The 26196-nt window shown below is 34.4% G+C and overlaps 3 protein-coding genes across 4 annotated transcripts; 1 reads left to right on the top strand and 2 right to left on the bottom strand.

The window, feature by feature from the left end:
* On the bottom strand, positions 1 to 14978 carry LOC106165034 (transitional endoplasmic reticulum ATPase). 2 transcript variants are annotated; one of them, XM_013543108.3, is made up of 19 exons: positions 14801 to 14978; positions 13401 to 13503; positions 12576 to 12748; positions 12357 to 12437; positions 11526 to 11718; positions 11216 to 11347; positions 10763 to 10865; positions 10474 to 10607; positions 10094 to 10229; positions 9631 to 9743; positions 9292 to 9456; positions 8951 to 9073; positions 8359 to 8571; positions 8068 to 8152; positions 7541 to 7634; positions 4249 to 4378; positions 3327 to 3485; positions 2514 to 2671; positions 1 to 706 (listed from the first exon to the last, which is right to left on the bottom strand). In XM_013543108.3, exons 1-19 carry the CDS (start codon positions 14815 to 14817, stop codon positions 613 to 615), a joined length of 2406 nt encoding a protein of 801 aa, XP_013398562.1. In that variant the 5' UTR covers positions 14818 to 14978; the 3' UTR covers positions 1 to 612. The 2 variants fall into 2 exon arrangements, with proteins under 2 accessions (XP_013398562.1, XP_013398563.2); XM_013543109.2 differs by lacking the exon at positions 7541 to 7634 and adding an exon at positions 7148 to 7241.
* A 127-nt stretch (positions 14979 to 15105) lies between these two features.
* Positions 15106 to 22615, top strand: LOC106165035 (leptin receptor gene-related protein). Its single transcript, XM_013543110.3, has 4 exons — positions 15106 to 15137; positions 19274 to 19348; positions 20060 to 20243; positions 21122 to 22615. Exons 1-4 carry the CDS (start codon positions 15106 to 15108, stop codon positions 21233 to 21235), a joined length of 405 nt encoding a protein of 134 aa, XP_013398564.1. The 3' UTR covers positions 21236 to 22615.
* Positions 22285 to 26164, bottom strand: LOC106165031 (BRISC and BRCA1-A complex member 1). The gene is made up of 7 exons (XM_013543102.2): positions 25807 to 26164; positions 24713 to 24771; positions 24401 to 24521; positions 23989 to 24098; positions 23685 to 23805; positions 23347 to 23433; positions 22285 to 23117 (listed from the first exon to the last, which is right to left on the bottom strand). Exons 1-7 carry the CDS (start codon positions 26128 to 26130, stop codon positions 22947 to 22949), a joined length of 993 nt encoding a protein of 330 aa, XP_013398556.2. The 5' UTR covers positions 26131 to 26164; the 3' UTR covers positions 22285 to 22946.
* Between the last annotated feature and the right edge of the window lie 32 nt (positions 26165 to 26196).

Below are 26196 nucleotides of genomic sequence, written 5' to 3'. Positions count from 1 at the left end.
TATTTTGCAACACTTTATTCATTCTTTGTGTCACAATTGGAATATTCTCAGCCATTAATAAATAAACACTCAACGCTTTGGTATCCTTCCTTTCAATGTTAACAAGAAGTGAAAAGGCAATTTCATTTATCCCCTCAGGATCAAGAGAATCCTTTGTTAAATAAGTGACTTTTTTGAAGATTGATATTTTACAAGTGATTCAGTATAGATACCAACACATTTTAATAATCAGGGTTTCTTATAGTACACCAGAAAGCCTGTTATAATAATTCCAATATATTAAGCAAGGATTAAGGATTGTATATTACTGTACAAAGTACAAAAGGGAAGTCAACAATCAATATCATCTGAAAGCTAATAAACTTTCCTTCCTGTAATTCACGTATTGTGCACTTTTTTTCAGGTCCTTGTCGTATAGTTTACATCCCCACAGGCTTGAAAAGAATACAGTAAAATAGCTTGATAAAAGGGCTGACTGTGACTGGATTTACTCTATATAGTGAATCATTCCAAGTATGTTCCAAGTTGTTCATAATACATGTCCATTTTCTTTCATCTGTTTAAAGATTGCTCTCATTCTTGATCATCTCTGATTACTGTACGTTTTTCAGTCTAACTGTATAAGTCATCATCTCCCTCATCATTGAACTGGTTGTCCTGTCCACCTTGGCTTGGGCCCTGTCCACCACCGGCTTGACTTGGGAACCTGTACAACAAATATATGGATTTTATTTTTTAGAATGAGACAAAGGCTCTATTCCCATAGATTTAGATCGATCTATCCCCGCGGGCAGTCTCACTAGATTACTTTCAGATAATCCGACTAAAATGTCCGTCCCGCCTACTACAAGCTATAAGGGGGTAATTAACTTTGGTGTCCGCCCGGCTGACAGATATTTAGCGTGAACCCCCAGGGAGTTAGGTCGATCTAAAGTAGGTCGATCTAATCTATGGAAATGGGGTGAAAGTCATTTTGTAACAATTTTACAGGTATGACAGTTATGGTTTATTTTGAAACCAAATCCTCTTTTATCCAATGGTTTCTGGACAGACTTTACATGAGTGCAGTGAATGGGCATTTTTTGGTCACATTATGGTTGAAATTATAGATGGGATGGGGCATTTTGCATACAAAACACATCTCCCTCCCACCATGATCGGTTACCTTTTATTACGAGTGCAGCTTTAAATTGCAGTAATTTGTGCAATGATCCTTTGAAAAATGTTTCTAATGGTAGAAGCAGATACCTGCATCCTTATGGTGTATCTACTGTAAGTTCAAAAATATCTGCACCATTTAACAACACAGATACTCCAATACAAAAACTCTTAGTTTCCTACCATGCAGGTATTAGATATAACAAAGTTTCCAGGAAGGTAAAACACATTTGGTCCAAGCTCCAAATCATGAATATGGCAAATGAACTTGGGTCTCAATATTTCATGTTCTCACTTCATACAATCTGTTTTTTAGTGAAATAGACCACCCAAAAACTGGAGGAAAGGTGGTCCTTGATGAAAGGCGGCAAGGTAACTTGCATTGCCTTTAGACCACCATTACATCAACAGTCTACGGCAAAGATGAATCAACTTTCCAAAACAGACCACCCCGAAGTAAAACAAGTAAATACGGAAATAAGCATCACTCATTCTTACCCTCTAAATGGCTCATCAAGCACATTTACACCTTCCCTCTTTCAGGAAGGAAGCAACCATAGCGACTTCTGCTACTGGCAGTATCGAGCAACTACATTAAATTAGGTGCTTCCTTAAAGAATGTACGCATTTCAGAGGAGGTTGCTTTATCATGTCATTACTTTCGATGACTACACAAGCTATCCAATCTTAAACTCTTGGTTAGCATCTAGATATAAGCACCAAAAAGACTATTTAACCAGAATGCTTCAATTATCCTTTGTGCAAGGCACTTGTTAGTCCCTGATATATCAATACGTGAAAAGTATAATGGCTGGAAATTAAATGATTAAATAAAGTTTTGTATATATATATCAAATGGAACTATTAGTGCTCTTAATCTAATTTTACTGAACAGTAAAATATGTGTGACTATAAAAACCAGTAAAAAGGGTTTTTTTTCATCAAAGCATTCTTCCTGTCTGGTATTTACATTTTTAATTGATACAAGCGTTCAATCATCAGTTCTAATAACAGTACCATACAGAATGTTTTCCTTTGATTTATGCTGGAGTCTCAGCATGTACAGTAAGGAAATAGTTTATGATAACAATCTGGAAAATGTGCCCTTTTCCCTACTTCAAACATAATAAACTATCTACATCTTACAGGGTGGTCTGATAATTTCAGAAATTGTAGAAAGAAATGTTGTCATTGTAAGATACTTTGAAAAACCAGTCTCACTACTGCCTAAACTAATCAGAGTTATCTCAAGGCATGTTATTTACTTCTAAAAGAATTTCTGCTTTTTATTAAGGTTTTTCAAAAGATTTTCAGCAAAATTAAAACCAAAGGAAATTCTAAAATAAGTCTTTTACCTGAAATTGGTTCCAAAGCCTCTGGACTGCTGTAGAGTTTGGGCAAACATCTCATATTTTCTAATGTCATTATCAGTGACAGAACGACGAGCAAACTTCATGGCTTCCTCAAAGTGTCGCCTCACTATCTCTGGAACCTCATCATCCTCTTCCATATCCTAAAATAAATTAATAAATGACTTTAGGTAAATATCCTGCATTTTTTCTTTCTTGATAACACAATGGCTTGGTTCTCATCCAAGAGATTAAGGCTTCGTTCACATGCAATGTCTATTTTCTAATTTCTATTTTCTATTTGCGGTATGTCTTATGATCACGGTCTGTGGCCTGAATATCCTGCGGCGTAATTACTGGCAGCGCTGCCAGTAATTACGCCGCGGGATATTCAGGCCACAGACCGTGATCATAAGACATACCGCAAATAGAAAATAGAATTTAGAAAATAGACATTGCATGTGAATGAAGCCTAACTGCTTTGACTGTTCTTCATTGGGTAGGTTACTAAGAAGTAGGAAATTCAAGTTTTTTTTCATAATGCTGTTAGCTTATAATGTTGTTCTATAAATTTAACAGAATAACTGTGAAATTTAACCTTGACTATACATATATATATACTATTCAATCAATCAGTCTTAAATTCTGCACATTATTAAAAACCCGCAGAAATATGTCAGTTTGGAGAACAGTGATAGGTAAACATATTAAAAATTCTCAACCAACAATGTTGCTTTATGGTGATATACAATAAATAAATAAATAAAACAAAAAAATAAATAAATAAAAATGATATAAATAAAATTCAATATGGCTTACCTCATCAGCATTTGGGTTGGCATCTCTCTCCCTCTCTCTTCTAATTTCTGCTTCAATGGATTCCCTAATGGCCAGCTTACAAGCACGCTGACAGATTTCTGTGAGGTCAGCACCACTAAATCCCTGGGTCACCTTGGCCAGGTAGTCCAGGTCAACATCCTGGGGGCACAGAATATCAGACCATTATTTCAAACACAAAAAAGTAACCCTATCACTGCACTGGCCCTCAATGGACATCTTAATGCCCCCAGGGAAAAGAAACCTTTGATGGTCTCCAACCATTTTCTACTTCATGGTATTCAACCAAGCATAACTAACACAAGGTGAATGTATTTACTGTTCAGCCACACCATAGGTTGCACGGGTGGTCTACCTACGATTGTTTTACCTGAGTATGTCTCAGATGGCTGTAACCACAGAAATGACACACCAAATTCACAACCACATACCACATTTTTAGATTTTATTTATACTACTTACTTAAAGGGATAATAACTCTTCGTATGAGATCTATATTTCACAATAAAAACCTTGTAAATAACTCATAGAAATATAATATATTCTGTTTTACCACAAAAACAGCAGTTATAGCTTTTATTCTGATATCTGAACTTGTCTTTAGACCACGTGACCTCCATTGATGTCTATACTCTGTTAAAATCTCTTAAGAGATTTTAACAAAAAAAACAAACTTTTTAGAAAAAAACCAGGGACTAACTTTGAATGTAAAAATGGATTCATTAACCATTGGTAAATATGGGAAAATTGTTGTTTACTCCAGGAAAATTCATTTTTTGGCCGAAACGAAGAGTTATTATTGCTTTAACAAACTGTAAAGATATTGTTGGCAAAATGTCAATGTGAGAAAATCTTTGATTACACATTTTTTTTTTACAAATAATGTATACATTTCTATGCTGACCTTGGATACTGGAGATTTTCTGAGGTTGGCCTTGAGGATCTGGACTCTTGACTTGTCATCAGGCAGAGGAATGTAAATGAGCTGATCTAAGCGCCCAGGACGCAGAATAGCAGGGTCAATAATGTCAGGTCTAAAATTCAACAGAAAGTTCAACTTAAAAAAGAAAAGAATTATAAATAATTAAAAAAAAAATTAATCTGACATAGTATCTAAATACTTCACATACTTGTGTGCTGAATAACTTTTTTAAAGAACATTTTTTTCTAAATACAAAGGGCATCTTTAAAGAAAAAATTGAAAAGGAACAAATAAAAATCCCATTTCTTTACTCCTCTTTAAAAATACTTAAAAGCTGTAATTTCATTTTAATGTATTTTTTTCTGGCCCTGGTTTAATCCTCTCCCCCAGATGAGGTGTGAACATAAATCTGGATCAACCAACAAAGTCCAAGTGTTTACTGCGATGCCAATTGAAAGAAGAACAGAATAAACAAAAGCAGTAGCTGAAAGCCTACAATTTATGTTTTACTGCATAAACCAATGTGGGTGGTAATTTCTCCCATATACACCTTTCCCTTGAGAATTCTTTTTTCTTCAGATTCCTTCAATCTGTAAAACATCAATCAACAGCCTTCCTTCTTTTGAAAAAATTCAGAAAAAAAGATTTGTCTCAAATTATAAATGGAAGAAACCCTATCTTTGTTTTGATGTCTATAATTTGTCACTAGGACTCCATAATAGGTGGCAACAAAGGATGCAAGTGAAATGTTATCTTAGTTCTTACACTGAGTCTAGGTCACAAAAATGCAGTTTGCAGAGACAACAGGGGTGTGATTAAATAACACAGCAAATAAAGGCTTAAAAATGAAAATATTTTAAATCTACCCTTTTGAATAATACACAAAAGCAAAAAACAAGTGACCACCAGCCATTAAGTTTCTGTCAACAGCCTCTGTCACTTGACAGCAGGGGCAGGCACACACATTTTTGTACTACCAGGGTAAATGCCCTGTTCTACCTTTTGTATTAGGAAACTGACAGGCTGACTGACAGATTGGATAATAATATATATTAAATAATAACATATTTCTGCTTTTAAAGTCAAATATCTTCAAAAAGAAATGACTATATCACGTGCATGAAATATGAAATACATAAGTAACACACACACACACACTTTTTCACAAAGGAATTTTACTGGCAAAAAATACAACAGGAAAAATACAAACAAGCTGGTCTGTACATCCAGAAGACCTCCCACAGTGCCAAGTGGATTAGCATGCCAACATTTTGTACTGCCTCCTAACAAGCCTTGGCACTCCCAAATTGATGGGAGTACAGGTAAGTGGATCAAATTTACATGCCAGCAACAACACTGACACCTAGGGGGCAAACTCAAAAAGAGAACACACAAACTGCAGACAAAATACAAGTTAATGCATATCCTTTTCAACTGTATAACACAACCATAAAAAGTGATATCAATTCAGAAGTCTTTTACTCAACTACCTCCCCATTATAATTATCTTTAATTCAGTAAAACTAGCCATATGACATAAGCACTGCAAATTTTAATTGGAAATCAATGCTGTTTTAAGAGGTACAACACAAGCGTAGACTTTTGTTTAAAAAAAAAAAAAAAAAAAAAAAAAAAAACAAGTGTGCCCAAAAGTTTTTTAAATGCTTTTTCCACAATCAACAAAGTTAAACAAAAAATTTATTGTAGAACTGTTCTCTACTCATGGACAAACAACTAAATTTGACTTGTTATACAATATGGCAGACTTCAAATTACTTTTGTCAACTTTTCTATAAGAACAAAAGTTGTTGCTGGAAGTTCACAAGCCAGATACTACTTTGAAGTTGGTCAATATAACAGGAATATGGAAATGAGGGGAAGGTACAAAATGTTAAAATGTCTCAAAATTGAAGAAGCACTGAGAACAAGTTTCTGATTAACCTTAGGTGGCAGTTAATCATTCAAAAGAATTGGATAAACAAATTGGACTTTAAAAGCATAGCAAGTAACATTAAATGAAAATATTAAGAGGCATAAATAAAAATGAAAGTGCACATTTTTTTCTTCTAAATTTGAAATGTTTCAGGTGCAGAAACTTTCCTGGCAGAAACAACTTTATACTGATATTAGAAAGCAATACATCAAGCAGCATAAGCATCGCTTACAGCAGTAAGGTATTTTAGCCAAAAACAAAATTTGTTATGTTGATTTTTCATCACCATTTTACATTAGCAATTAATCACACACAGCTGACATCTGTTTGCAAAGCTTGTGGTTCTTTAATATTTTGATTTATATATTCCAATTATATGCCAAGCAATTATCTTAACTTTCAAATTCAAACATAATGCTCTACAATTTGTTAGCAAGCAATTTTGCTTTTGCTGAATCAGTAGCAATCAGAAATTCAGTTTTAAAACCTATAGCTAAGGTTGGCATGTATAATTCAATGATTTTTATTATAGATTTTTTCTTCATTATATTGGTGCACCTATATATCTGCTTCATATTTACTGATAATGTATAAAACTGTGTGAGAATGTGCTTTTACATTTGATATAGTGGCACAAATGTCAGGTGATTTCTCACTGATGTGTTTCCAGCCAATTTTCATTATGGATTTTGGGGCTAAAACAGGCACAAGTACTAAAAGTGAACAGAAATCTTGGGAGTCTCACTCATTTCAGTGTCTGCTGTAGCAACATATTCTGGCACAGTCTTATAATCATATCAAAACATGATTTTTGAGACTACCCATGCAGGAGCTTTCTTGAGATCACAATGAAGGTATTACCATGCAAATGGCCAATCCATAAGTTTAACCTGATACAGCACATGCATGGACAATCTTCAAAATGTGGAGTACACTTATTACAGATACCTGTTGGTTGCTCCTATTACAAACACATTCTTCTTTGTAAACATACCATCCATTTCTGAGAGGATTGCATTGATCACACGATCAGCAGCACCACCTTTTCAGATAAAGGATAACTTTATCAATACAGCTATGGCTAAAAGCATTGCTGACATCAGCAAGACCAGTGTGAGATGAACAAACCATACCCATCCATAATGTTGTGATCAATCATTTTTGGAATATAAGTGACATTCAGCACGTTCCATGACAAAATGATCATGATTGCAAGTAGGGTGACTTAAAATGACAAATAATCAAAAAGAGCATTATTTTGGATAGTAGTGGCTTGTCCAACACAAACACTGGCCTTAAAGAAATCAACAGTGCCTATGATCATACTATCCCACTTCATACCTGTTGGTAGCCCCAATGATAAAGACATTCTTCTTTGCACCCATACCATCCATTTCTGTAAGCATCTGGTTAATCACACGGTCAGCAGCACCACCTTTTGGGTACAAATAACATTCATTCAAATTACCAAACGAAATGCAGGAACACTGTAGCATACCTGTGGTGCATTTTAGGAAACTTTTGCTCTTTGTTCCAAGAAGTTCAAAAGGTGGCCATAATGTGGTTAGCATGCATCTCAAGATCCAAGACAGCCCAGCTCATTTCGATAAGCACATTATCTTTTCAGAAGTACTCAAAGTAGTTTTCTTGCACAATTATTGTGACAATTCCTTTAAAATATGTCTACTTCTCTGTTATATTTCCTAGGTAAAGGTAACACAAATATGGCAAACTGAAAGCTTTCTATTAAAATACATGGCATTTAGACTAGCAAACCTGCCTTTCTATCTTTGCAAATATAAGAAGAAAAGGCTACCAATAATTTTCTCTCTCTTACTCATCTTACAATACAAAGTAAGGCTACATACCCCCATCACCAGCATTTCCACCACGTGCCTTTGCAATGGAATCCAACTCATCAAAGAACAGCACACATGGGGCTGCTTGGCGAGCCTACAGATAATATGTTAATGCCTCTATACTGTTTTCTCAAAATATATTTTTTATATAATCACTACAATGTGTTTCTGTTTAATAGCAAAGAATATTTTCTTACAAAAATACATTCTTGTAAAAAAAAAGACAAACAAATAAAATACATAAATAAATAAATAAATAAAATAAAAATAATATAAAAAACAAAATCCATTTCAAAGTACCTTGTCAAATATATCCCTAACATTGGCCTCTGATTCACCAAACCACATAGTCAACAACTCTGGACCTTTGACGGAGATGAAGTTAGCCTGGCATTCATTGGCAATAGCCTTTGCCAGTAGGGTTTTACCGCAACCTGGTGGTCCATAGAACAGTACACCTTTGGAAGGGGTCATGCCAAATTTCAGGAACTTATCTGGATGTTCAACTGGATACTGAAATGTATTAAACATGTGACATTATATTAACTATTAAAGATTGTAACAAAACTAAGAAGTGGTCAGAGAAAGAACTATGAAACCTAAACAGAGTTGTGTTACACAAAATATACAAACAAACAAACAAACAAAAAAAAAAAAAAAAAAAAAAAAAAAAAAAAAAAAAAAAAACTGGTATCATGCAAACATCAACTACCACATCAGCATACAAGGAAATGTATTTGAAGTATCTCATCTTACATAAAACCTATTGTTTCTGCAAAAAATATCTGTTATTTTTCAATTACAGAGATTATTTTCCCCTATATGTGATATACTTCACATTCCACAATAAAATAAAGTTTCAACAATAGGAAAAGTAATAAATTGCTAATACCTGAACAAGTTCCTGGAGTTCTCTCTTGACACTTTCAAGCCCACCAATGTCTTCCCATGTCACGGTGGGCACCTCAACTGTGGTCTCACGCAGGGCACTAGGGTTGCTCTTACCTAGAGCCCACTGAATATACATTTAAATTAAAGCCACTGTAATAACTATATTTCCAAACATGACTTAATCATTGTCATATAATATTTACAGAGAGGCTTGGAGAAATAAAATGAAGATTAAATCTCCAGCAAGGTTTATTAAATTTGATTTTTTCAAAGTCTGATTTTATGGACCTTTTATGTTTAAAGAAAGATAGTTTTGAAAACAAAATCAGTAAAGAATTTTACCCTGAAATCTTCTTGGGTGACAGCCAGGTTGTCCAACACCTCAGCATCAATGGTATCATCTTCCAAATCAATTACATCCATCTTTTCTCTGATCTGTTGGAGGGCAGCCTCTGAACAGAGAGCAGCTAAATCTGCTCCAACATGCCCATGAGTTTCTTGTGCTACCTGCAATAAGAAGTGTACTGTGAAATAACCAAGAATGCAACAAACATAAAATAAATCAGCTTTTAATAAATATTTTTTGAAAACTTAACAAATTCTGCTTCAAGATGTCATTGTTCAACAGGCAGACAATCTAAAAACAATCAGGTCAATACAGATGCCTGTTAATTTTTTTACCTGTTCCAGGTCCACATCATCAGACAGTTTCATGTTTTTGGTGTGGATGCGGAGAATTTCAAGACGTCCTGTTGCATCTGGTATGCCAATGTCAATTTCTCTGTCAAAACGACCTTAAAGACGGAAAACATTTCATCTAGAATTTTATTTTTATACAGATTTTATGACAAATTTTATCTTTATGATTTAAAACTATTTATGTGGTATACATGTGCTATGTAGTCCCTGAAAGGGAATTCTTTTACACTTGCATACGATTGATTTTCCTCTGATTTAAATCAGCAGATGCTAGTAAAAACACAAGCTGGGGTAAGACAGAGGTTGTCAACAAACATCACAAAAACATTTTGTGCAGCAGAAACAGAATTAAATTCTTTTTTCTCCATTCATTTTAATACTGTTATGGTATCAAACATTCTTAACTGAAACTAACAAATATTTCACATTACTTTCTCTGACTTACCAAATCTTCTGAGAGCTGTGTCAACACTGTTAGGTCTGTTAGTGGCAGCCATGACAATGACATGAGATCTCTGCTTAAGACCATCCATAAGAGTCAGCAACTGTGACACAATACGCCTCTCAACTTCACCATGTGTCTTAAAAATTGAACAATAAACAATTTACTCATTGGTTACAACGATCTAAAATCAAAACAGTACATAAGTATCACATTTATTTATGAGTAAATCTATTTGAATTTGCTTACAGAATATTTAAATTATCTGAAATAATCTATCTATGATTTCCTTTAATGTGAACAATGCAACTTTACCTGTACTTAATGCATATGTCTACTGGAATAACATGGGAATAGATATCTGGTTAGGGTTTAATTCTGACCTTTTCTCTTTTTGGTGCAATAGCATCCAATTCATCTATGAAGATAATTGCTGGGGAATTCTTTTCTGCTTCTTCAAATGCTTTGCGGAGATTGCTTTCTGATTCACCTGCAAGCTTACTCATGATTTCAGGACCTAAAAATCACAAAATGTGACCTGTATAATTTTTAACATAGATTGTCATAATCAAAATCCTGTAGTACGAAATAACTAAACCTGCACAAACTAAACAGGTATAATACTAATAATATTTTTTAAAGTTATGCAAATAAAGGGTAAAAGTGATGTACCATTTATCAAAAAGAAGAAAGCTCCAGTTTCATTGGCAACTGCTCTTGCAATCAGTGTTTTTCCCGTTCCTGGTGGTCCATACAAAAGAATACCACGTGGAGGCTAAAAACAAAGCATAGGTGGTTAATACAAGTTGACTGAAATGAAAAGTAGCACGAAAATATTCATATATTATGGGCAATGTTAAAACATAGCTTAATAACTTGACAGACTGATAAAATTATTATGCAATTTTCAAATCTCATCTTGAATAAGGCTATCCCCTGTTTGTAACTGCAAAACAATGCTTTCCCAACTTGAAAACAAGACTACTCCTACCAAGTGACTTCAGATGTGTATTTAACTCCTTTTCCATGGAATACAAACAGACAAACAATATCAGAGGTAAAATACTGTGGGAAATGCCTCATCACATACAAGGGATGTACATGTAGATCAGTAGTTATCCCTACCTTCACTCCAATGGCTTTGAAGAGCTGTGGGTGGCGGAGAGGCAGCTCTACCATCTCCTTGATCTGTGCAAGCTGTTTGCGACAACCTCCAATGTCATCATACCCTACTGAATTCATGGCTTCTTCCTCTTCCTATAACATGTCATAAAATATGCTCTGATGTGTGGAGTGTATATTGTTTTTTTTTTTTTTTTTGTACAGTTCATTAACTAAGAACCAGCTAATGAGACACTTCTAAAATACATTGTCAACTTTTGTGAGGTAAAAAAAAAAAGAAAAAAAAAAAATTAGTATTACTAAAACATTATACCTCTCTCTTAACAGGCTCTCCCTCACAATGTATGACAGTTTCTGGTGCCACAATACAATAGGGAGAGGGATCTGTCTCAACAACTTTGAACTCCACAGCTCTCATGGCTCCCTTGACAACAAAAATATCTCCCTTGTGAATGGGACGGTATGCTTCAAGGAAGTAAGGTTTCAGGAACACTTCAAAGAGATTACTGAAATATGAAAAATGGTTGGACAATAGATTATAGAATGACCAATAAAGAGAATCTCTAAATTGTTATCAAAATGGTAAAAAAGTACATTGTAGCTAGAAAGAACCTGGCCTTTTAATTAAATACACAAAGCATCTTTAACCAGTTTTGGATACGTTTGCCTGAAAGGAATTTAGTTGGCCAAGTGGCGTCTCACAAAGATTCCAAAGGGCAACTAAACCACCTCCCCTTATTTAGTCTAAAAATCAAGCCAATGCCCTAATAATCCAATCCTCCTATGAAACATGCTTTATACTTAGACAATCAAAATGCAGAAGCTGAGAGTTAATTCAACAAAATTTAAAAATCAAAAGGCTATCCTGATGTAATACCTATGATTGTTGGAAAACAGTTTAGACAAAATTAGAAAAACGATAATTTACACCATGACCTCTGTTAATAGTCTTTGAACAATAGATAATCCCTCGACCATTTCAAAAACTGCTGTTATTTACTATTAATTTGGTACAGAGTAGAAATCTACCAATGTATATAACTTCTCTATGCTTCAGTTTTTAAACAGCTGATGTCTCATTAGTAAAATAAGAGCAAGTTAATATCCTGATTTATGAAATCTATTGACTGAATATTTTTCTTACCCTGTCAAACCTTCAACGGTATCATCAATTGGTAGAACATGGACTCTCTTTCCATATTTCACATCTGGGCAGGCTTGAATGCTTCATGGAAGACAAGAAAATTGAATTAACAAAAGCAATTATTTTTACCATGGTATCAGGTGTATCTTTGTGATTTACCTATGCAAGGGAATTAACAAATACACGTAAAAAATATTTTTACTAACAAGCTAACCTTACCTCACAACATCTCCAAGTCGCACCCTAAGATTGTTCCTGACACACCTGTTGATTCTGATCTTGTCAGATGCAACTGTGTCATCTGACAGAACAATACACACAGTCTCTTTCCTCCTTTTTCCTTTCAGCAAGACAGTGTCACCTCTAAACAACTGTAACTCATCCATTTTCCCCTGAAAGAAATTAGTTGTAAATGTAGTGATACAAGTGGCAAATCTCAACCTCTTCATTATGTACAACAAGTCATTATAAACATAAATTTAAATAGAAGTACTTAAAGGGATAATAACTCTTCGTATGAGATCTATATTTCACAATAAAAACATTGTGAATAACTCAAAGAAATATTATATATTCTGTTTTACCACAAAAACGGCAATTATAGCTATTATTCTGATATCTGAGCTTGTCTTTAGACCACGTGACCTCCATTGATGGCTATACTCTGTTAAAATCTCTTAAGAGATTTTAACAAAAAACCAAACTTTTTAGAAAAAAAAAAACAGGGATTAACTTTTAATGTAAAAATGGATTCATTAACCATTGGCAAGTATGGGAAAATTGTTGTTTACTCCAGGAAAATTCATTTTTTGGCTGAAACGAAGAGTTATTATCCTTTTAACTTTAAAACATTGTTTTTATTTTTAAGTATCATTTAGACAGTTGTGTCCTTATTGAAACACTTCATTCTATCATTTGACAAACTTGATGAAATGCAGAGAATATCTGTCAGGTAAATAATGATTTATAGCTGCTGATGATAAAATCAATGTACACTGCAACATCTTTGACCTTTGTTATACATGTCCATGGCACACAACTCACCTGAGATAGAGAAACAACTGAATTGTCTTCATTTATAGCCTCTTCTACCATCAGACGGTTGGGCCTGACCTTTTGGCGCAGGATGGCAGTGGACAAATCATCCCTAAAATTAGAAATCATGTCTGGAAGTTGATCAGGATTTAAAACATTTGCTGTTGTACAGGCCAGTTACAGTACCACAAAGCAGTGCAGTTTTTTTCATAGCAATAATGACCCATATCATTTATTGAGAAAGTGTCACTTAAGTACCCCTAATCTTCTGGTATTAGATCTGAGTAAAAGATGTCTCTGCACCCTATTCATATTATGTACTGTAAATTGAACTCGTGCTGGTTCATTGGATTCACTTGGTTGGGTGGAGCACTTTTAAATCCTAATAAGAACTAACATTTATGACATAGTAATAATTGAATAATTGAACTATTTCAATATTTGGATACCTTTAGATGAGGCTTTTTGATTATCATAGCATGATCAAGATAATACTATGTATCTTATCTGATAACAGAGTACCCAATAGATCTCCCCTCTCTTAAATAGCCTTATCATGGTTGAGAAAATAAGAGATAAAACTGTGATTAACTTATGCTGTTTTTTTTTTATAATTTCTAAATTAATTTTTCTGAGAAGTGTATTGCCTACCAATATATGATAATATGAAAGTAAAGCTTTAAAGAGGCATTTGATTATTCACAAAGTAAAATCTATTTGCAAGAGAAACAGTTACATAGAAAAAATGTATTAAATAAAGTATTGGTGCCTAAAACAATTTTCAAAACAAGATATAAAACACTATAAATCCTGGGAACCCTTACACTTACTAATAATTTAACTTCATATATACTTGAATCATTTTAAGGCACAGAATCCACATTAAACATCAATGACGTCAGCAAACAAGAGAAGTCTAAAAATAACTTGGAAAATCTCCACAACCTCTTTTTCCAGAAACTGGCTATCAGCGATACTATACAAAGTACCTACTGCTTTAAATAGCAACAAAGATAAATGAAAAAATTAATTAATTTAAACTTTTCAATCAAATAGTAGAGTGATTAGCCGTCAGAAACTTTGACGTTTTTGTACTAACTGATCTTTTAGAAAATGCAACAGGATTCACTGAAGACAAAGAAAATATTCTGGCTGTTGTGTGTAAAGTAAAACCGGGCCAAGGCATTGATCTCTTTAGATAGTTCTTTAAAACTATATGTGATAACCTATCTGACACGGTCAAATTACGAAAAAACCCATCTACTGAACAAAAGTCAAAAACACAACCATCATGACAAAGTAAAATTGAATCAATTGACCGGTTTTTGGCGTTGGACTGAGAACGCTCGGTGATACAACTGCGAAGTCTCCTTAACCTTGTTGCTTTTCAAAGTAAAGCCGAAACTCACCCTTTGTCGTCTGCCATTTTTTCTGTCGGAGTGGGGTTTCTACAAATACAATATACGATTTACTCAAAAAGCGATGCTCACAGGTGAACAAGGATCCTCGTTTTGACTGAAAATGGCCGATAATGAAACGTCATCAGAAAAGAGAAGAGAAGAATGACTGGTAATAGGTGCATTTGATTTCTCAACCATCATAAAGTATATAAAGCGATAGTGAAATTCAATTCCGTCCTTAAATTACATAAACGATTTAAATAATCCCAATAATTCAATTCACATACTGTATTGGAGATTATACGCATAGGTTGATGACGTCACTCAGTCATGGGAGGAATAAGAGGTGAGATCTGTCATCTGCTTCATTCTCTTTCAGTTAAGGTTGAGATGACATTGCTTAATGTCCTTCATCAGAAAAACATTTTTGTTTCTAAAGCAGCATATATTGTATGTGTTTGGACTGTTTTGGTATACATGAGGTAGACAGAAACATATTCCTCCCCAATGCCCTGCCAGCTAGGGTGTAGCTGGACAGCATGCACTTATTTCACAAGATAACTTAGGTCTTCATTTGTAATATAAAATTAGTAACACTTTGCTTTTTAATGTCAATATGTAGATTTTAATTAGTTAATGATGATTTTAATAACATCTGAACTTTCTGTGAAGGTCACGTTTTCCAATCAACATCAGCATCTGATATATCTGTATATACTAAGTACCATAACTTCGTATATTGTAGTACGGTAGTGTATATACTTTGTAGTGTAGAGCAATTCTGTTAGACCCTTTCCACTTTGTGTCCCTTGGAATTTAAGTGCATTCTATCAATTTTTTTTCAAGAAAAGTGAATTATAGAAATGTGTTTAACTAAATCTACCAAATAAAAACTGACATTTTAAACTGGGGCTACATGTAACAGTAGTCCAAATTAAGGGTCCAAATTAATGCATGAATAAGTGTATACTGTACTGGTAATAAAGTAAATGTCATACATGGTGCATGCATACCTTTTTCGGACCAAAAAAACCTTGGGACCAATGATCCTTCTGGTTAATGAGATGCCTCCTTAACTGATACCATCTACCCTCTGGCAGCAGCTTCACAAGATTAAAAAAACTTGTTAGTCAACCATTTGAATCAATGGCTCTATTCCCATAGATTTTAGATCGATCTATCCCCGCGGGGAGTCTCACTAGATTACTTTCAGATAATCCGACTTAAATGTCCGTCCTGCCTACTACAAGCTGTAAGGAGGTAATTAACTTTCGTGTCCGCCCGGCTGACAGCTATTTAGCGTGAACCCCCAGGGAGTTAGGTCGATCTAAAGTAGGTCGATCTAATCTATGGAAATGGGGTGAATGTTGTTTTATTTAATTATTTGATCTTGTGGCTTGACTCTGACAGATGATATACCTGGTGTGAGAGGAAATTGAAGTATTCATGAACAGGTGTAACACCTCATTTGAAGCTTTTGGGGAGTGGTGGTTGGGGTCGAAGGTTTGACCCTTGGAATAGTTGTTCACTGGTGTTGTTTATGACATTTGTCAGGTGAAACGTTAGTTTTAATCCTTGCTTCTTCTCTCATTAACAGCTGAAGTGATCAAGGTATGCAGAAAATAACTTCAAATTACTAAAAATGATATTTTTATTCTTATTTAGGCTCTAGAAACTGATGCTTCTCTTTAAGCTATATTATTTCTAAAAATATAATCTTTAAAGACAAGCAGTGTGGGTTGAACCTTTATATAGCAAAGAAATTAATTTTTCTCGAAACGTCAATTTTCCTGTTTTGGCTGAGGTATACTCTCTCCAAAACCATTGAGAAAATGAAAATCCAATGAGCCATTTTCAAGCTCTGTATTTCTAATTTCGATGACTTGTCCAAATTTAACAGCTCCATCTCCAGGAATGGCCTGCAAGACACTCAATTTCATGTAAAGTCTCGCAAGTTGCTCATAAGTGAAAGGGGGCATTCCTAGAGATTTAGATCCATCCAGAGATGTAGATTTAGATTGACCTAACTCCCTGGGGGTTAACGCTAAATTGCAGTCAGCCGAGCGCGCACCATAGTTAATAACCCCCTTACAGCTTTTAGTAGGCGGGACAGACGCTTAAGCCGCCTAAGCTGACAGTAATCTAGTCAGACTGCCAACAGGGATAGATCGATCTAAAATCTATGGGAATGGGGTCAAATACCACGTCTGAGGCCCTAATGTTACTACTAGTATTAGGTGCCACTGGAGATGCGGGAAACGTCTGGCAAGGATGGTGCTAAGAGAGGTGAAGAAAAAACATTAGCCACCCCTCCAGAAAAACCCAGAGAATGACAAGAGATTGGAAAATACTAAGCACATGATTAGTCTATGTTGAAAGAAAACAGACCAAGAAAGGTTAAAATGAAGTATCATGTGTGATAAATCAGTACTACAGGCATAGTTTCCTTCTATGTACTGACTTCGCCATTTGAAAAGAAAAAATGAAACAAGCTAATAATTTTTATGGAACATTCTTGTCATTCATAGTCGCATCTATGTCAAGTGTGTGCAAGCAAATCAAACAGAAATTTAGAACATATTTATTTGAAACGTACTTGTGACCTGAATTTTCTGTCCATGTTACTTTTGAGCCTCTAGATTGATCGAAAGCATGGAGAATTCAGTGCCCTCTTCCTACTTCGTGTACTTCCGTTGATCATCATAATGCTGATAAGTGGTGTTTGTTTCCTAATTTTATTATTCAGTAGGTTAAAACAGTCCAGTTTCAATGGGAATTAGTAGAAATAATCATAAACAATCTCATGTTACACAAATATGATAAACATTTTGCTTCAAACCTATCCCTGTTCTGTGGTCTAACCCATGTTGACCGTCTTTAGATTTCTAACTGGTCATAGTTCAGCTTGCCAATTTTAATAAACATTTTCCTGACATTAATTTTTTTAAAGTTAAAACAAAAATTGATTACAAAGAATTAGACTTCAGTGAAAGAACAGGTATGGTTAGGTTGTATATATAAAGTGGGAGTTTCACTGCCAGCATCATGTAATAGATAAATTGATTGTATAGTTGATATTGATTGTTTAATTAGTGTTATAATGCATTTCCACTATTAATATTGAATATTACTTTTAAGTTGAAATATACTGTTTGAAGAGTCCTAAAAGAATTAGACCATTAACATCTTTCATTGTATGGGACTGATCCTCCAGAGAACTGTTTTTTACTATGATGGAGACATATATTAAAGGGATAACAACCGTTCATAAGATATCCATATTTCACATTAAATACATTGTAATTGACTCATAGAAATATAATAAATTCTATTTTACCACCAAAACACAATTATTCTGGAATTTGTGCTTGCCCTCACATCGCACGACCTCCATAGATGGTTACACTCTGCAATAATCTCTTAAGAGAATATTACGAAAAACCAAACTTTTTAGAAAAAAAGGGACTTACTTTAAATGTAGGAATGGATTAATTTACCATTGGTAAGTATGGGAAAATTGTCCTTTACCCCAGGAAATCCATTTTTGGCCAAAATGAGTAGTTGTTATCCCTTTATTTATCTAATACAAATATCTGTCCTTTGCTCTTTTATTTACTAAGATTGAGTTTTGGATTTTTCATTTTATGAGATTTGATAAGTTTTAAACCAAATTATTATTTATTTATATTTTTTCTTTTCATGCTACTTTTTATTTGGATCCAACAGCGTAAGTACATTTATTTTGACATAGAATTCAGTATATTTTGCATCATTCTATTCACTCATAATAATTTGTTGATATGTACTAGTGACAACACATTGCACCTCAATATAATTGCACTCTTGTACGTGTCATAGTGAACAATTTGTAGTTATAACTGACTTATCCCACGAATGTAGAATTTTATTTTTCGTCGATGTAAAAGGTATGTTTTTAGTAAAATAAAAGATAATTGGTCCCTCATGGAGATTGCATGGGTTCTGTTCGTAGCAGGCGCGATGTCAACTTTGATAAAGTCTGTTATGTAATCAATTGATTCAGTATCTCTCAAAGCATCAAAAGCAAACACATCTAAATTCTCTTTCTAATCATTCTACGCCTGTGAAATCTCAGGATTTGCTCCCAAAGCAAGCAGGTTCGCCATTTTTGACGATTTAACAGCATGATAGCTGATTTATCCCACCTATTTCAAGCGGACAACTTTATCCTCTGGATAAGCTGATTTATCCCCTGGATAACGCTATCCACTGTTGATGCACTATCCTCTAGATATCGCTATCCAGAGGATAGCAGCCATTTTTATCCATAGGATAGTGCTATGAAACCGGGCCCTGATGTTTTAACAACAATTATATCAAACTTTGATATTGCTTTTTCATGAACTCTGGTAGTTTTATTCTCATTTGCAGTGAAATTTATATATAAGAATTATATAAAAATATATATACATTTCTGTATGTATATATATATGTACCTTTTAGATTAGTGGCTCTTGCCTTTGCTGCAGCAATTGGCATCACTCTTCTAGTGTTGGGATGTGCACTACCAGAATACAAGTAAGTAAATTCAGTAATTAGTATGGCTGTCTCTGTAGGTGAAGCATCTACATTAAATATAATTTCGGGCTAAGCTATAAAATTTTCTTTTTATGTCTTAGGGTCAAATAGTTGGGCGATTCTAGGACTCAATTATACAGTATTTTGAGTCCTAGGCTTATTTAAGATGAATCAAAAAGTTTACCCAGATCATTGATCTGGCCTCACTGTGGCGTAGATTTTGGGCCAATATTACACATTCTTATTGGAAAGACAGAAATATTTCTGAAAAAAAGTTAAAATTTTTCATTTTCTTCTTCGACAAAGTAAGAATATGTGTAGTGTTTGTCTAACATTTTCTGTTCAATAACAAGGTCAGAGTTATTCACCAATGATTTTCTTTAGTTGATGATAGCATGTGCCATAAACAAAACATTTAATACTGTACTCATAATCAGGACTATTTTGTCCAAAAATTGACTTAAATATTTGACATAATGACATGGCAGATGTTACAAAGGGATTCCTTTTTACCTCAAACTTCTCTCACATTAGTCTGTGGTGATGCCTAATTAAAGTGTGATAGTATTATCAGTAGTAGACAAATATATGTGCAGTCAGATTGATTGGTTTATTTCTCACCAAAAATCCTATGAACATTAAAAAATTTTAATAATCAAAGTCACTGCTGTATTATTTGCAAATAATCAGATACCTTAATTTTCATTTCAGCAACTGGTGGCCTATGTTTGTATTAATGTTCTATGCATTAAGTCCACTTCCCACAGTGGTAGCCAGAAGATACGCAGATAGCCTTGAAAGCAGCAGCGCCTTTGTAGAAATGTGTATCTTCTTAACTACGGGAATAGTAGTTTCAGCTTTTGGATTACCAATTATCCTAGCACATACAAGCATTGTAAGTGAATGTGATTCATGGGCATGTTTTAAATGGAATGTGTAAACAAGTTGTATTTAAATTAATATTAACGTCAAGCATATACATGTATTCACTTGTGATAGACTATTAGGTGCTCGACGGCAGGCCACTTAAGTACTAGACCGCATTCACATCAAGTTGAGCCATGGCTCTACAAAGCCATGAACTAAATATGGCGGACGTACATGAAAGGAAAACCGCCTAATCTTTTAATAGTCTCTCCGCCTCTCACACGCCTCCCCATGCGTCGTCCCTGCGGGGGTACAGTCATTAAATCTCGGCTCCATTGGGACGGCACATGGGGAGGCGTGAGAGGCGGAGAGACTATTAAAAGATTAGGCGGTTTTCCTTTCATGAACGTCCGCCATATTTAGTTCATGGCTTTATAGATCCATGGCTCAACTCAATGTGAATGCGGTCCTAGAAACACATTTAGCATCCATAATTTCCACCATCTTCCCTTAGACCATGAGAGTGACAAAGTTCAAACTTTGGGATTTGATATGCCTATCGTTTGGGATGTTCATGGGAACTTTGAAGTTTTTGTGTGCCTGTGGGTAAGGCTGTCCCTGGGGGTGGATTATTCTAATTTTTTTTTTTGTAATTTCAGCCATCTCCTAGATAATTAGAGTGAGGATGTTAAAACTTTTGAGATTGACTGACCTAGAGATGGGGATGGACACTTCGGAATTTTAGTGTGATTATTATTGCCATTTAGTCTCTCTATAATCCTCTAATGAAGATGTCGGCACAGCTTTTTTATTTATTTATTATTATTATTATTTTTTTTTGTAGTCACACTGAACACAGCTTGTCATGGTCATTTTGATTTTTTTTGTGTTACCATTTTATTTCAGATCCAGTGGGCAGCATGTGGACTTGTGATGTCTGGAAATGCAGTAGTATTCTTGACAATTTTAGGATATTTTTGGGTATTTGGAAATGACGACTTTGATTATGGTAATTGGTGAGGGTAACTTGCTTGGAGAACACATCTCAAGACTTGCTTAGGCAATGATCAAAAGAAACATGTCATCTTTCTAGATGGTGAAGCACTAAGTTGACCTTGGAAGCAAATTAGTCAAATAAAACTGGCAGCTGGTCTGCTTCTGGAAGAGACGAAGGTAGTATGGACTCCTGCTTGATGCTATTCAGCATTTTAGAGAACTGAAGCAAATTGCTTGACAAGAAGCAATACCTAAGATCTCCCTCATCTTAAAGAATCGAGTATTTATATTATTTACTTGTACAGATATTTGCCATCATGTCATGTCAGATGTACTTAAACTTGAGATGTTATCTGGTGCTGTATTAAAATTCTTTTTCCCACTGGGCATTTGAACAATTTTCACACATGAAAATTACATACTTTTATTATGAAGATAATGTCAGTCCTTGGTGAATTCAAATTTTCTCAAATGTTTTAAGCAGTCAAAAAAAATTTTACGAAAAGTGTTATGGTGTTGTATTAGTACTACGTGCACATACACCCCTATGTGACAGTGACATGTAAATATGTAAGTGCAATTGGAACTTAAATTGTATCATCTCATTAGCAGAGTAATGTCATCTGTATTCTTTCAGTTGTATAGGTAACATCATAAACATGCTATGTACCAAATTCCTAGATGTCTTTTTTATGAATAGAAAGTCAATCACCAAGACAAAAGCCCATTCTGCACTTCTCAATAAAGAAATTTGGCAGATTAAGTTGAGATGTCGGAATTATTGTATTTGAAGTTGGTAATAATGTTTGTGGGTGTATTAAAGATTTGCAGTCAAGCATTGTCCTTTTGTTAAGTGCAGCAGTTAATGAAAATTAATACTGTAAAAAATATGGTTTTTGTTACAGGGTATCTCTAGCATTGTAAAATAGTTGGAAAAGTAAATGTTTTGTATGTTCTTGTATATATATGTGTGTGTTTTTTTAACCACAGCATTGTAAATATTTTTTTAAGCTGTTAAATTAAAATTTATGGCTGTAATGTAAGCAAGTATGCATGCAAAGAAACTAAGTGAGTACAGTTCACACAGGTACCTTTTTTTTTGGTCATAATTTTCATTCATATTGAAATAGTTTCAAACTTCACAAATGAAAATGTAACAAAAATGTGTTGCTGCATTTGCATACATATTTAGATTTCATACAATAAGATCTATGGAAGTATTTCTTATCCAAGTTTTATCAATCTTTTAAGAAGAGATGGTTTCATGGATATATTTGTAGGTAAGCAGTCTCTTTAAAATTATTTTAGTAAGTCCACGTAAAAACTTTGCAACATATGAATTGTTTGTAGACGTAATAGACAACTGTCATTCTTTTGCAATAAATGTATGTTGATTAACTGTGACTCTAATGTTTCCCCTCAATTAATGTTTTGCATAATTATACAACATGTAAATTCTATGAATCCTGTGTAGTGTTCAAAGTCTTGCTTTTAAACAACAAGGACGCTTTTTTTTGCTGAAGAACAGAAACAAAATTTAAAAAAATGACAATTTAACTCTCCAAAACAGATTGCTACTTGTCAACTGCCCTGAAAATAATATCCAACATTTTTTCATTGTTCTTGGGTTTGTTAATTTAGCAAACAGTAAACTGAAGAATAACACATCCATCATATTTGTAGTTAAAAACCCTGTAATACTAGAAGACCACATGATATGGTACTCTAGTCTGTGTTACTGCATGGAAGGTTTAAGCTTATATGCACAATCTTTCTGTAAGGGTCTCTGAAGTGGATGTGCAAGAAGTTGAGCAAACCCATCATACAGTTTTGTGGGATTCTTTGATGCTTCAAACACATAGTAAAGTCCTTGTTCATCCCAATCACAAATTGTGTTAAAAATTTCCTGCAAAAGAAAGCACAAAATAAGGGGAAATTTAAATCCAATTAATTTCTCTTCTAAATATTAAGTCATTGTACAACAATTCAATGGTACAAATTTTGTAATTACAAGTTATCTGGCAATTGTTTGAAATACAAATATATTTTACCAGCCCACCAGTAATTTTTAAAGATTGATGTGAATTTGGCATTATAAATACAAGTGCTTGAAACTGTTATTATGGGAAGCATACCTGGCACTGATTATCATCAGAGGGTGGCAGATGAATGTAGAAGGCATCCAGGAAGAAATGCGGAGAACTCTGCAATAGCCTCTGATTCTGGCAGAACATATACAATATATCTCTAAATTTATTCACATCAGCATTTCATTAGATACTTAAAAGGGCAGTGCATGGACTTATTGTGTTAAACAGAATAAGCTTGCTAGTTGTAAGCAACAGTCATTATAATAGCAATTCTTTGATTGACCACTTTATTGCAACCTCAAAAAAAAAAAAAAAAAAGTCTAGATGAAACCAGTCAGTCAAATAAATCAAAAGAATATCTTCACTTAAGATTCTAAATTTACCTCCTTATTTCCTGCTGTTATTTCACAGTGGGATCTTCCATACAAAAACAGCATCCTTATGCTGTAAGGTGGAGGAATAATTCTGGGTTCTTGAACTTTTGGAAGACTAATTTTCTCAGCTCTGTAATTGTTAGGAAAATATGTCAGATCTAAAGTGTTATCATAACATTAGGAGAAAAGGTTAACAATTAAATGTTTCAAGATGGGAGTTAAGAGAAAAAGTGGCCTTTTATCTAAAGTAAACAATATTATATGACAATTTGCATTTTAAATCTATAACCACAAGTTATCAATTCTAACATACATAAGGTCAAACAAGCAGCTAAGGTCAAATGTTTCTGTCTCAAATGTACTGCATATTACATCTTCTAGAATGCTGATAATTTCCTTGGGATTATTTGTGAAGTCACACACCTAAAAAGATAACAATAAAAATCTTGTCAAATACTGTTTTGTAAAAATGTGTGTAGAAAAAAAATTGGTCTTTTCTCCTTCATTCTTAAATCTGATCCTGGTATCACATCACTCCCTTTGTATGAGAAGAGTCAGGTGGGTGCCATACTTTCTATTTGTGTCTTTATTTTGCAATTTCAAAGGCCCATTGGTTTGTGCAATTTTTCCAAAATAATCAATGAAAATTAAAAGACATACACTTTCTTATACAACAGTATTAACCAGATTCATGCCTTTAAGCTTTGTTATCTCGGTCTACTTACCCACATAGGTGTTTCCTGTAAGACAACTAGGGCATATTCGTGCCGCTTATCTATTCTACTCTTTGTGTGACAAAATATCCCCAGTGCTCTTTTCACAAGTTTAAGTGGAGCAAACTTATCACTGAAAGTTTAAATACAAAATCACACTACTGATGTCTGTAAAAAATCCTCGTCCAGTGAGAATTTTTAGGAAGGTCACCTACTGGTACTTGTCTAAATGAACAATGTAATTTACTTCATAAAATAAGTACTAGTACAAAAATAGTACAGTTACTTAAAATATTTCCAAAAATTATATAAATATCTTCTTACCCAGATCTGGACTTGAAAGTTGCTTTATCCATTTCTGAAGACAAGTCAAGACAAATGATCTAAAATTGGGAAAATTTATATAATAAATTTATATAATACATATAACACTGCTGCATAAATGTTGAAATCTGTTGCATATGTTTCACGGTGGCATAACTGGTACACGAGCACAGGGATCTTAACTAAATCAAAGCTCTGTTGCAAGGAAAACTAGCTGGTTTTACAGGAGTTAGCACAAAAATTCATGTGTTAGCACACCTATTGATAGTCCTGATATATACTGGCTGTGCAACTTGAGGAGGTGTGACGTAAGATAAAGATTTGAGAGCCCTGCAGTACAGTGGATGAGCTAGCTGCAGGGAAGTCATTTTACAATTACATATATATGCACCTACGGGCTACAGGTATATCTCTCTTGCATTCGCATACATACTGGTACAGTACAAGTACCGGTAGTACATTCCACAGACAGTAAATTGGAGTGCTCTCTAACCTCCAATTACGAAAAAGAAGCCATGCCATTGGACAAATACGACCTCTGCGGTTACGTCATTTCCTGAATTGGAGGTTAGAGAGGACCGAAATAAACATCAGAGGTGGAATTTGGATATACGGTTTGATTGTGCGTATGCTATGCACGGAATTAACAAACGAGCGACGGGATGATGTAGCCATCAGTATTTGCGGTAAGCGTGCCAAGTTTTAGGCCGCTCCGATGCCCGGCAGTACTTTATTTCGATTATTATGTTTAAGTTGGTCGATTTTTGTTTCACAAGCTCACTCTATTTTATTGTCTCTATGGAGGTATATGGGGACTTTACGACATTCGGTTTGAAGGCTTTAACCACTTGTTATAGTTTATTTTTGCATTGTATTGGATTAATGTGGCAGTCTAAGGTAGTCCTAGGTGGTTTTCAAGTTTATGCACCGGTTTTTAATATCATTTAGCGATTTTACGACAACCGTTTACTATCCAATCAAGGTGACAGCCGAGCGTGTGTGTGTGTTGGTGAATCTGCTCGCAAAAACTTTCAGTAAAATATTTCAAGAGGTACAAAAAGCTTTTCAGTCTCTTATTGCTCAATAGAACTTACAATCTTTTCTGGACAGTTAACTCTAGGGCAAATAATGTCCACCACTTTTTCTTCTATAACTGGAGATTCCCTTTCTTTTTCTTCCTCATTTTGTGATTCCTTGTCCTGGGAGTTTGACAGTGTCATTTGCTCCAGTTGTGTATGATGTACATTTGTGGGGTCCTTTGATTTTTCGTTACTTTCATTGCTTTTATCCTCTGTGGCGTCTACTATGTCGTACTCTAGTAAATTTCTATCTACTTCGGTGGATTTTGAATACAAGTCTCCTTTTTCTTTTAGGGTTTCACTTTGTAATGTGCTTTGCTCTGCCATCTCTAGAAACATTAACAGTAAGTAGGTGGCGCTACAGGCAAATTGTCTGAATTAGTCTGCATTTGAATTTGATGCAGT

Source organism: Lingula anatina, chromosome 1, assembly GCF_051362555.1.
Source record: "Lingula anatina isolate TDL-2025a chromosome 1, LinAna3.0, whole genome shotgun sequence".
Classification (NCBI taxonomy): domain Eukaryota; kingdom Metazoa; phylum Brachiopoda; class Lingulata; order Lingulida; family Lingulidae; genus Lingula; species Lingula anatina.
Note: the sequence above shows the minus strand (reverse complement) of the source record. Positions and strands in the feature narration are given on the sequence as shown.

Coding starts and splice junctions, on each gene's coding strand:
- LOC106165034 (XM_013543108.3), bottom strand. Junction 12,438..12,575: donor CGACTTGGAGATGTTGTGAG/GTAAGGTTAGCT, acceptor TCTTCCATGAAG/CATTCAAGCCTGCCCAGATG. Junction 9,074..9,291: donor TCACCCAAGAAGATTTCAGG/GTAAAATTCTTT, acceptor ATGTATATTCAG/TGGGCTCTAGGTAAGAGCAA.
- LOC106165035 (XM_013543110.3), top strand. CDS start 15,106: ATGACGTCACTCAGTCATGGGAGGAATAAGAG. Junction 15,138..19,273: donor AGTCATGGGAGGAATAAGAG/GTGAGATCTGTC, acceptor TGTACCTTTTAG/ATTAGTGGCTCTTGCCTTTG. Junction 19,349..20,059: donor TGTGCACTACCAGAATACAA/GTAAGTAAATTC, acceptor TTTTCATTTCAG/CAACTGGTGGCCTATGTTTG.
- LOC106165031 (XM_013543102.2), bottom strand. CDS start 26,130: ATGTTTCTAGAGATGGCAGAGCAAAGCACATTACAAAGTGAAACCCTA. Junction 23,806..23,988: donor AGCTGCTTGTTTGACCTTAT/GTATGTTAGAAT, acceptor TAACAATTACAG/AGCTGAGAAAATTAGTCTTC. Junction 23,434..23,684: donor TAACAGCAGGAAATAAGGAG/GTAAATTTAGAA, acceptor ATGTTCTGCCAG/AATCAGAGGCTATTGCAGAG.